The sequence below is a fragment of the Mustelus asterias genome, chromosome 5 (genome assembly GCF_964213995.1).
Source record: "Mustelus asterias chromosome 5, sMusAst1.hap1.1, whole genome shotgun sequence".
Taxonomy (NCBI): Eukaryota; Metazoa; Chordata; class Chondrichthyes; order Carcharhiniformes; family Triakidae; genus Mustelus; species Mustelus asterias.
Genome location: NC_135805.1, coordinates 84,680,362 through 84,692,677, shown reverse-complemented (window position 1 = coordinate 84,692,677; position 12,316 = coordinate 84,680,362). Strand labels below are relative to the sequence as shown.

The window sequence follows — 12,316 nt, the reverse complement described above, 5'->3', positions numbered from 1 at the left end:
GTTGTTAAGGGTTTGGTGGTCATCTGTTCACATGGGCCCAGTCATCAGCAGGTTTGTTTACTGGGCCTGGAAGAATTGCTACTGCTTTTCCTGACTCACCAGCAGTAGTAAAGGTATTTACTTCAGTAATGTAGCCATTCACAACCCATTTTTTCTGCCAGGTTTCTGGAGGCGCGGGATCCTCAACCTCATGCGCTAAACCTGAAAATCCAATTAAAATGAAGGCCCACGTCCTCATTAAAAGACGTCAATGATCAGCCTGCCTGCTGAGGGTGGATTAGCCACCTGTTGCCTGAGACATTCCCATTAAAACTTCAGGTGGCTGGGTTGGAGTTAGGTTATTTTTAAATTTCTGCTTTCCCACTCAATCCAGCTCTCCCGAGGGTTAAAACTCCTCCCTAACGGTGCCTGGAAAACATCAATTTTCCACAAGAGAATAAGTTTCATTTCCTATCATGGACGAATGAACAAAACCTATATCAGAAAGCCTTTAGGGCTCATTAATTTTTCTATGTTTAAAGATGACTGAATTTGACAATGCACATCTATGTGGATTGTGCCCTACAGTTGTTAGCATTAATTTGATATTTTAATAGACTTTCACATTATTTATACTTTTGCTTAAAACCAGCCATATTAAGTGATTAATCCCTATGTAACTCCGTGCCTATGAAAGATGGTTTTGTCACGAGTGTAAGATTTATGTCGACTGATTATTTCAATACTGTAATATTTTATTAGCTGTTGAAATGATCAATGGAATATTTTGACTATGTTAAGTTATTGTACTTAAATGTGTCTTGTGCAGTGGTGTAATGCTGTGATACCAAATGAAACTTAGATTGTTTAATTAAGTTAAATTCACTTATGCCATTTGTGTTGCTAATTCTGAATGTGACTCTGTTTTTAATCACATACCACTCATCAGCCTTGTAAAACAAGATTTGAATTTACAGTCCCCACTACTCTCATACCTGGTCAACGCGATACAATTTTCCAGCTCCACGTTGTTCACTTTTGAGTCATCAGCATCCCAAAGCAAAGTCACAACAATAAAACTCAGGTCCCTACAATAAATACATGCAATTCTGTTGCTCAGCCACTATTTCACATGCTCCCAATATAAAGAGTGACTGAGTATGACTCGTCTGCACTATTGAGACAATCAGTCTGTATATAATAGTTGAATAGAAAACATAAAAAATAGGAGAGGGAGTAGGCCATTCGGTCCTTTGAGCCTAAGTATCTTGCAGTAACTTGGCTTTCTTTTGAGTGACAACAATTGGGGGTAATCTGCTCAACTTGTTTAAATTGTTTAAAGAATTTGATGGTGTAGATAGAATAGAATTATTTTCTTTGATGGGGGAATCAAGGACAGAGGACATCATCTTAAAATCAGAGTGAAAACATTCAGGAGTGGGATGAAAAAACACTTTTGAACTTAATGGCTTGTAGACACCATCTCCCCAAGGGACAATTGGACCTTTCAACACTGAGATAGATAGATTTTTTTGTTAGGTAAAAGATATGGAGCAAAGGCAGTTAAAGGAAGTCGAGGCACAAATTAACCATGATATAATTGAATGAGAGAGGGGGTGGAGGAGCTGAATGGCCTACTCCTATTCCGCATGTTTCTAATTATTACAGTTGGAAGCTGAAAAAAATTAACAAACTTTTCAAGTTGCCTGAAATAATCAAAGCCTTTAAAGTGGTAAATAGAGGGTGATTAAGTTAATCGCATTTTAACAAATTGTGAAAACTTATTGAATTACCCAAAATAGCCAATGTGTTTAATACAATATCAGTAACTCCACAACTTGTATGCTGATGAGAAATAGTTATGAGAGGTTTGCCCACTGTAAGTGTGGGTGGTATGAGTGGTGGTGACTGTAAAAATTATTTATGTGTTGTGATTTTACTTTCAGCAATGGTGTATATTGATCCCCCCTGCCCCGCCCCCTCCATTATACACCTTGCTCAATTGAAATCAATGGTCAGGAAATTTGGGCTGCGTTTATAAACAGCCGTTGATCTGCTGTTGTGCCAATATTCTGCTGCCAAACTTGGAAATTACTTGGTGGTAGGGGAGGGTGGAAATTTTCAACTTCAGCCTAAAATGCACGGTGCATCCACAATATTGAAACCATTCTCGAGAGCAGGCTTGAACTGCATCTCTCTAACAGGCTGCAAGCACTAAACGGGAGCTCGACTGCAGTTTACTGATTAAGGATTGGTGGAAATTTGGCTGCCTTCTCTGCGGAACTGGCTGACTGGTTAGCTCTGATTTTGGGTGGCAGGAACAAGCTGGCAGAGGGTCAGAAAGTTATAAAAACTCAGAGTCATAGAGCTTCACAACACTGAAAGAAGCCCTTCGGCCAATCGTGATGGCATCGGCCATCAAGCACCTCTCTATTCTAGTCCCATTTTCCAGCACTTGGTTTGTAGCCTTGTATACTATGGCATTTCAAGTGCTTACCTAAATAATTCTTAAATATTGTGAGGGTTTTGATTTTTTTTAAACCAGTGTGTCAGGTCTGCGGCTCTGGCTGCTCAGACTGGACAATCATCTTGTGTGCCACCCATATCTGAGGTTGCTGACTCCTGCACTCTCATCTCAGGTGAAATTATTGATCAGCTGCAGATTTATAACCATACAATCCCTACAATGTCCGAGTCTGCATTCATCTCCTTATAAGCCATTTGCAACATTGAACTGTGAGGCTCATGTTGCAGTTTTCTTGGTGTAGTCTTTTAAAACAAAATGTACCTTTTCTGTGTGGTCTCCAGAGATTCCTTTAAGGCAACTAGTTAGACTGTTTAACTAATTGAACTGGAACTAACGTGCATGGTGCATGTTCTGCCCATTTGTAGTGTTGTGTTTTACAACTGGCATCGGTCTCTGAATTTCAGACTTAAACTGCCTCTAGCTTGTTTTGGGTAGGATTGCTGGACAGCCTGCTGGAACATTAAATCAAGTGGGAAAATGGGTATCCACCAGATTTACCTGTTGGAAATTTCCCTTCTATGGTGCCTGGTTCAATGGTAATAACCGGTTCATTTTTGGTTGAAAATTGCTGACAAATCAATGAATTCAGAAGATGATTCAGTCATCCCAGTTTTCTGTAGTGACATTTCTGAAGTGCATTGCGCTCTAGTTTAAATCTTGTTTTTTCAGGTATATCCGAACAATGTACTTGGGCATTCAGAGCAGGAGGAAGAACGAACACCAGCGTCGATTTTACTGGGCCATGATGTACGAGTATGCAGATGTGAACATGCTGCGCCTTCTGGAGACTTTCCTGGAGAGTGCGCCACAGCTGGTGCTACAACTCTGCATAATGATCCAGAAAAACCAGGCAGAAACCTTACCATGTAAGTCTCAATGTTACAGATATGTGTTCATTTTTTTCTGCACCGAGTGATTTATGAAGATAGTGTCCATTTTATGCTGTACATCTTCAAAGATTAAAAGCACACTATTTTGGCACATTTTTCTTTGTCTGCTTGCAAAACACATAATGCAACGACATATAGCACATTAAAATATGTAATTATGTGGTTTGTTGTAACGATGCTCGTTCACCAGTTTAGGGAAAACACAACTTGTTTATTTACAGGTTAAAACTACGCAGAGGCTTGCAGCCTTGTGGCTGCAATCAGCTCCCGAGATGACTCTGAGTACAGTAGCCCGTGCTTGCCAAGCTGATCCCCCACCCTGCTCCCTGATTGGTTCCCCCAGGTTATGTGACCCTCACTTTTCAGATTTATCTGTTAAAGGACAATAATCATATTCCTCCCCTTCTAAGTCCCTTTATACAAATGTCAATATTCAATTTACACAGTCCCAGATAATTAAACGTTTAGTACATGAATTTAGTCAATTATAAATCAAGACTTTCCGGGGGTTTCCGAATCCTTGTGGAGCGGTGTAACTCCTCTGTCTGGGGCACTTCCACAGGATTGCTGTCAGCCGAAACCACAATAACAGGTGCCACTTCAGGCACAGGCAGTTCAGTTCTATCTGTTTCCATGGAAACATTGGTTGTGCCTGCCACAGAACAACCAGGTCCTTCAGTGCTAAAACAGTCGGCAACATTTCCAGATGGTAATATACTTCCCAATGGCAAAACCAGCTGCTGGGGTATTTCGCTTTTCTCAAACAGTCTGTGTTTTCAGATGATCCTTCCTTCTACATCCACTTGATAAGACAGGGTCCAGTTCTCGAGACAACAATTCCAGGAACCCAATTTGACCCCAACCAAAATTCCTCACATACATGGCGTCATCCACCATAAATGACCATGTAAACCGACATGAATCATGACTTGCCCTTTGACTGCTTTGGCTGGCCTCTACCCTCCCTGGCAAATTTGGAAATACAAGGCTCAATCTCATTCTGAGATGACGTTCATTAACAACCCTGTTGGAGGGACTCCCGTCATTGCAAGTGGAGTGGCCGGTAGCCAAGAAGGAAACGTGAAATTCTAGTCTGCAGGGTTCCTCCTGACTGCTTCTTTAAGCCAGACTTAAAAGTTTGGACGGCTCACTCAGCTAATCCATTGGATGCTGGATGGTAGGCAAAATTCTAATGTGCTTTATACTATTAAATGTGGTGAAATTTTGAAACTCAGCCCTTGTGAATACTGTTCCATTGTCAGACACTATGACCAGGTCTTCTGTGGGTGGAAAAACATTGGCATAATCTTTCAAGAGTAGCATGCAATGGAGGAGATTTCACCTCAAACATATCCTTCTGTTTAAAGTGTGCATCAACAATTAATAGAAACATTGTGCCCATGAATGGACCAACATAGTAAATATGGACCTGTGTCCATGGCCATCCAGGCCATTCCCAAGGGTGAAGTGGGACTGCAATAGGCAATCTTTGTTGCGAGTGGCCCTGTTCATGTGCTTGACTAGGCTCTTGATGTCTGCATCAATACCAGGTCACCACACATAACCACTGGCGAGCATCTTCATCTTTGAGATGTCCGAATGAACACCGTGTAATTCCATTAGCAGTGGCTCTCTGCCTGGTATAGGAATAGGTTTATATGGAATCACGAGCTTTCGGAGCGCTGCTCCTTCATCAGGTGAGTGGAGAGGTAGGTTCAAAAACATGGCATATATAGACAAAGACACAATTGCAAGATAATTATAGATTGGAATGTGAAGAATGGTTGGAATGTGAGTCTTTACAGGTAATCAAGTCTTTACAGGTACAGACAGTGCGAGTGGAGAGAGGGATTATCACAGGTTAAAGAGGTGTGAATTGTCTCAAACCAAGACAGTCAGTCGGACTTTGCAAGCCCAGGCCAAATGGTGGGGATCACATGTAGTGTGACATGAACTCAAGATCTCGGTTGAGGCCGTCCTCATGTGTGCGGAACTTGGCTATCAGTTTCTGCTCGGTAATTCTGCGTTGTCATGTGTCTTGAAGGCCGCCTTGGAGAACACTTTTGTGAAGGCTGAATGCCCTTGACTGCTGAAGTGTTCCCCGAGTGGAAAGGAACACACCTGCCTGGCGATTGTCACGTGGTGTCCGTTCATCCGTTGTTGTAGCGTTTGCATGGTCTCACTTGCAAAATCATACTGACTGTCCTGCCTTGAGACAATTCACACCTCTTTAATCTGTGATTATCCCTCTCCACTCGCACTATCTGTACCTGTAAAGACTTGATTACCTGTAAAGACTCACATTCCGACCATTCTTCACATTCCAATATTTAATTATCTTGCAATTATGTCTTTGTCTATATATGCAGTGTTTGTGAACCTACCTCACCACTCACCTGATGAAGGAGCAGTGCTCTTAAAATTCGTGATTCCAAATAAACCTGTTGGACTTTAACCTGATGTTGTGAGACTTCTTACTGTGCCCACCCCAGTCCAACGCCGGCATCTTCACATCATGGTACAGGGATGACTACCCTTGCTCCCCAGAGTATGATGCCATCCTCGCAACTAAATTCATCCTTGCAGATAACAAATGGCTTCATTTCTTCAGAAACTGGCTCATTGACCCAACCTGTAAGTATCTTGCAGACAATTCTCCCAGCCCGCTGCACTGCTAGAGCAGTCCAGCTGGGTTTACAACTGCTCCCGTAAATGGAGAAATCATAGAAATCATAGAAACCCTACAGTGCAGAAGGAGGCCATTCGGCCCATCGAGTCTGCACCGACTACAATCCCACCCAGGCCCTACCCCCACATATTTACCTACGCATCTCAGGACTCTAAGGGGCAATTTTTAACCTGGCCAATCAACCTAACCCGCACATCTTTGGACTGTGGGGGGAAACCGGAGCACCCGGAGGAAACCCACGCAGACACGAGGAGAATGTGCAAACTCCACACAGACAGTGACCCAAGCCAGGAATCGAACCCAGGTCCCTGGAGCTGTGAAGCAGCAGTGCTAACCACTGTGCTACTGTGCCGCCCGAGAACAGGCGGCCAACCCCACTGGAGGGAACAGAGGCCATTGAGGCACTCCCAGGAGGCTGGGGTAAGAGGCCGTGCCCCTTTTGCAGTGCCAGCCTGACACTGACAAAGCCCAAGGATACAGTGGCACTTCCCATTGAGCAGTGACAAGGGGTGGGACCAGAGGGAGGGGTGGGGCCTATTGGGGGCAATTGGTGGGGTTGGGGCATCTCGCTGCCACTCTGCATTCGGGATCACTGGCAGAGGGAGGAAGGACGACGGTCGGGGTTGCTGGGGGTCCGGGCTGCTGGAGGGCTGAGGGGACACTATCGTATCGACAGGAATCGGGAGCTTGGGGCTGCCGGGTGGAGGGATCAGGGCTGGCCCAGGGAGCTCCAGGAAGCCAGCGATGGGGGCTTGCAGGGCTGAGCAGCAATCGAGCTGGCCAACGATCAGGAGGCTGGCAATGTGGGTCTACTGCAAATGCGCCGCTCTCGGTGCTGACAGATCAGCGCATGTGCAGTGGCTCGCTCATCATTATGCTGCCAGCCTCTCCACCGGGGATATGCCTCGCCCACTAATTTTCAGAGTGACTCCTGCTAGGATAATCTGTGATGCACAGAGTGCCGGTGGGAGTTACTCCCCTTTTCACACGAATTGGTGACTTAGAATTTTTTTGGGGAGAATCCCAATCCTTGTGTCTCACTTTGGACAGACGTGGATCCTGACTGTTCCAGTACCTCATCTGCTTTGTCAAGACTAGCAACATGTCCAAAAATTCAATGCCATGACAATTTCCTGACCGGAGCAGCTGTGACACTTTCTTGTAAATGTAGGTGGCGAGGTGCATTTGCATTCACTATGTGTGTTCTATGTCGATGCTTGAATATATAATCATGGGCGGACAAAATTAACACCCAACATTGAATTCTTGCCAATGCGATTGGCAGAATAGCCTTGTCTTCTTTAAAAAGACCCAAAAATGGCTTGTAGTCAGAAATGATGGTATAGTGCCTACCGTACAATACCTGTGGAATTTCTTGACACCAAAAACTATTGATGATCCTTCTTTCTCAATTTATGAATACCTTTTTCAGCCCCTAAAAGGGTTCTTGAGACATAGCCTATTGGCCTTTCAGATCCGTTGTCCATCTCAACACCGTATGGAAGGGCAGGTCAACACCAGTTCCTTCGACAGGTCAAAATGTACTAACATTCGAAGATTACAGCAATTGTTTTACTCTGTTGAAATATTTTTTTGGGGGAGTCTTCTAAGACCAACACTGATGTTTCTTTGGCAGAATGCAATGGGGCCAATAAAATTGACGAGTTTGGTTAATAGTAACTTACTATTCCCAAAAATGACTTGAGTTCAGATGTGGTTTTGGGGGCCAATGCCTTCTTCATGACCTTGACCTTGTCGTCCATGGGGTGTAATTCTTGTGCATCTTCATGATACCCCAGGTAGGCTATCTCACTGGCTTGAAAGGTATATTTCTCCTTCTTGATGTGGACTCCAGTCTCTTGAATTCTCCTCAGCACCTCCTCTAAGTTAGCTAGATGCTCAGCATCCATCGATCCAGTAATAAGAACATCATCAAGGTTATACCACAACTCCTGACAACCCCTGCAGCAGACTCTCTATTATCCTCTGGAAAATTGCACATGCTGAAGACGTGTCAAAAGGCAGGGGCATGTATTGAAACAACTCTTTGTGTGTGTTTATCATGAAATAACATCAGGAAGCGTTGACTAATTCGAGTTGCTGATATGCGTGACTCATATCTAGCTTTCAATAAGATTGACCTCCAGCCAGCTTACATCCAATCGGGATTGGATATTTATCCAACTTGGCAGTCCGATTTACTGTTAACTTGTAATCACCACAAATGTGAACAGCCTTGTCCAGATTCAATACGGGAATTATCAGTGCTGCCCATTCTGAGAACTGAACTGACTGGATGATGCCCAGTTCTTCAAGTCACTTTAATTCAGTATCTACTTTCATAAAGCATATGGTACCGGTCGATCTTGCCCTAAAGAATCGAGGAGTCGCCTCAGGGTCGACTTAGATCTTTGCTAGTAGGCCTTTTGTTTTGCCTAATTCATCCCTAAACATGCTCTCATATTTCTTCATCAGATCGAATAGCTCTCCTTCACACTCTTGGAAAATCTCAGTCCAATTTAACTTGAACGAATCGCAGAAAACGAGTAAGCAGGTACAACAGGCAATAAGGAAGGCAAATGGAAACTTGGCATTTATTGCTAAAGGAAGTGAATATAAAAGTAGTGAAGTGTTGCTGCCACTGTACAAAGCATTAGTGAGACCGCACTTGGAATATTCTGTACAGTTTGGTCCCCTTACTAGAGGAGGGATGTAGTTGCATTGGAGGCAGTTCAGAGAGCGTTCACTAAATTGATTCCAGAAATGAGGAGTTTGTCTTATGAAGAGAAATTGGGTAGATTGGGCCTATACTCCCTGGAGTTTAGAAGAATGAGAGGAGGTCTAATTGAGGTGTATAAGCTGATAATGTGGATTGTCAAAGTAGACATGGAGAGGATGCTTCCTCTTGTGGGGCAACCTGGACCAAGAGAGTCATAGTTTTAGGATAAGGGGTGGCAGATTTTAAACAGAGATTAGGAGCATCTGTGGAATTCACTACCCTAGAGAGTGGTGAATGCCAGGATGTTGAGTTAATTTTGAGGAAGAGGTAGACAGATTTTTAATTAGTAAGGGTTTAAAGGCTATGGTGAATGGGCAAATAAGTGGAGTTGAGGCCAAGATGAGATCAGTCATGATTGTATTAAATAACAGACCAGGCTCAAGGGGCTAAATTGCCTACTCCTGCTCCTAGTTCGAATGTTCTTCTTATGGTCTTCTGATTTCCTTAACCCAACTGCGGCCAAGAAGGCTTGGTCCTTCACCTGTCACTATGATCACTGGGAAATGGGCAGACTGTTGCCCATAGCTTACAGGTACCATTGCAGTGCCCACTCGTTTTATTGCTTCGCCAGTGTAAGTTGTTAACTTGGCCGCAGTGATCTTCAAATTCAATGGTTGAATCCTTCTCTCAAGTACCGATATGTCGCTGATGCCCCTGTATCAACTTCCATCTTAAGAGGCTTCCAATTTACAGGAGCATTACAGTAATATGGGCCATTATGCCCGCTTTAACATTAAACAGTGAGTGAATATTTAAATCGTTGGTGCTAGACTGTTCCACGTTGAACACTGGTTACACATTATTTTATCGGCTACTCAGTAGACTTGACTCGACTCGCACCTATGCCTTAAGTGGCCCCTCCTATGACAAAAGAAAAACACTCAGCCTCCTTTATACTTGCAGGATTCAGGGGAGTGGTTACTTCCACATTGGTAACACTCCACTTCAAACTTCGTTGACTGATTGCCTCTTTTAAATCTTCTTGTCTTATTTGTGACTGAACTTGTTTCCTGCCCCGCGACTACTTCTTCGGTTTTAGTGCCACTGCTGACTGCAGCTTCTCACCCTAACTAGTGAACAGTGCCATTTGGCGTGCTCTTTAATTCTTGTGCATGTTTTTCAGCACTTTCCATTGCCTGTGCTATCTCCATTGCTCTTTTAAAATTTATATCAACCTTTGCAAGTAATCTCTGTTGAATCACTTTGTTATTCACCCTGCAGACTAATCTGTCCCATAACATATCATTCAAGGTGGCTCCAAAATCGCAATAAAGAACAAAGAACAGAGAAAAGTACAGCACAGGAACAGGCCCTTCAGCCCTTCAAGTCTGCGCCGATCATGATGCCTGCCTAAACTAAAACTGTATGCACTTACGGAGTCCGTATCCTTCCATTCCCATTTTATTCATGTATTCGTCTAGTTGCCCCTTAAATGCCGCTATCGTAGCTGCTCCCACCACCTCCATGGGCAGCACGTTCCAGATATTCACCACCCTCTGTGTAAAAAAACTTGCCTCGCACATCTCCTCTAAACTTTTCCTCACGCACCTTAAACCTATGTCCCCTAGTACTTGACTTTTCTACCCCAGGAAAGAGCATTGGACGATCCACTCTGTCCATGCCACTCATAATCTTGTAAATGTCTATTAGGTCATCCCACAACCTCCGTCATTCCAGTGAGAACAAACCAAGTTTATCCAACCTCTCCTCATAGCTAGTACCCTCCAGACCAGTCAACATCCTGGTAAACCTCTTCTGTACCCTCTCCAAAGCATCTACAACCTTCTGGTAGTCTGGCAACCAGAATTATACACAATATTTTAAATGAGGCCTAACTAAGGTTCTGTACAGATGCAGCATGACCTGCGAATTTTTATACTCAATGCCCTGACCGATGAAGACACGCATGCCATATGCCTTCTTCACTACCTTATCCATCTGCGATGCCACTTTCAGTGATCAGTGGACATGTATGCCCAGATTTCTCTGCCTGTCAATACTCCTAAAGATTCTACCATTTACTGTATAATTCCTACATGCATTGGACCTTCCAAAATGCATTATCACACACTTGTCTGGATTAAACTCCATCTGCCATTTCTCCAAGTCTCCAACCGGTCTATATCTTGCTGTATCCTCTGACAATCCTCTTCACTATCCACAACTCCACCAATTTTTGTGTCATCTGCGAACTTACTAATCAGACGAGCTACATTTTGCTCCAAATCATTTAAATATACTCTGAACAACAAAGGTCCCAGAACTAATCCCTGTGGAACACCACTAGTCACAGTCTTCCATTCAGAAAAGCGCCCCTCTACTGCCACCCTCTGTCTTCTATGGCCAAGCCAGTTCTGTATCCATCTTGCCAGCTCGCCTCTGATCCCGTGTGACTTCACCTTTTGCACCAGTCCACCATGAGGTACCTTGTCAAAGGCTTTACTGAAGTCCATGTATACAGCATCCACTGCCTTTCCCTCATCTATCATCTTTGTCACTTCCTCAAAAAACTCGATCAAGTTAGTGAGGCACAACCCCCCTTCACAAAACCATGCTGTCTTTCAATAATTAGTCCACTTGTTTCCAAATGTGAGTAAATCCTGTCCCTAAGAAACTTTTCCAATAATTTCCCTACCACTGACGTAAGGCTCACCAGCCTATAATTTCCTGCATTATCCCTGTTGCCCGTCTTAAACAATGAAACAACATTGGCTACCCTCCAGTCCTCTGAAACTTCACCTGTAGCCAATGAGGATACAAAGATTTCTGTCAAGGCCCCAACAATTTCCGCCTTTGTCTCCCTCCATATTCTGGGCTAGATCCCATCAGTCCCTGGGGACTTGTCTACTTTAATGCTTTTTAAGACACCCAATACCTCCTCCTCTTTGATATCGACCTGACCCAGAATATCTACACACCTTACCCTAGGTTTCACATCCATCAAGTGCCTCTCCTTGGTGAATACTGAGGCAAAGTATTCATTTAGTATCTCGCCCATTTCCTCTGGTTCCATGTATAGATTCTCTCCACTATCCTTGAGTGGACCAACCCTTTCCCTGGCTACCCTCTTGCTCTTTACATACGTATAAAATGCCTTAGGATTTTCCTTAATCCTATTTGCCAAGGACTTTTCATGACCCCTTTTATCCCTCCTAACTCCTTCCTTAAGTTCCTTCCTACATTCTTTATATTCTTCAGGGCTGTCCTAAGTCTTTTAGACCTTACGAATGCTTCCTTTTTCTTTTTGACAGGGCTCATAATATCCCTAGTAATCCAGGGTTTCTGATACTTGCCACACTTATCCTTCATCCTCACAGGTACATGCCGGTCCTGAATTCCAATCAACTGACATTTGAAAGATTCCCACATGTTGGATGTTGATTTACCCTCAAACAGCCTCCTCCACTCTGCAGATCCTGCCTAATGTTATTGTAGTTAGTCTTCCCCCAATT

The 12,316-nt window shown here is 43.7% G+C and overlaps 1 protein-coding gene across 2 annotated transcripts in view; it reads left to right on the top strand.

Moving 5' to 3' along the window:
• The window catches only part of xkr6a (XK, Kell blood group complex subunit-related family, member 6a), a 464,827-nt gene that overhangs the window by 416,107 nt on the left and 36,404 nt on the right, over positions 1–12,316 (top strand). For both annotated transcript variants that reach the window (XM_078212945.1, XM_078212946.1), the window contains exon 2: positions 3,176–3,372. In XM_078212945.1, coding sequence (XP_078069071.1) covers positions 3,176–3,372 — 197 coding nt within the window. The remainder of the gene's footprint in view (positions 1–3,175; positions 3,373–12,316) is intronic.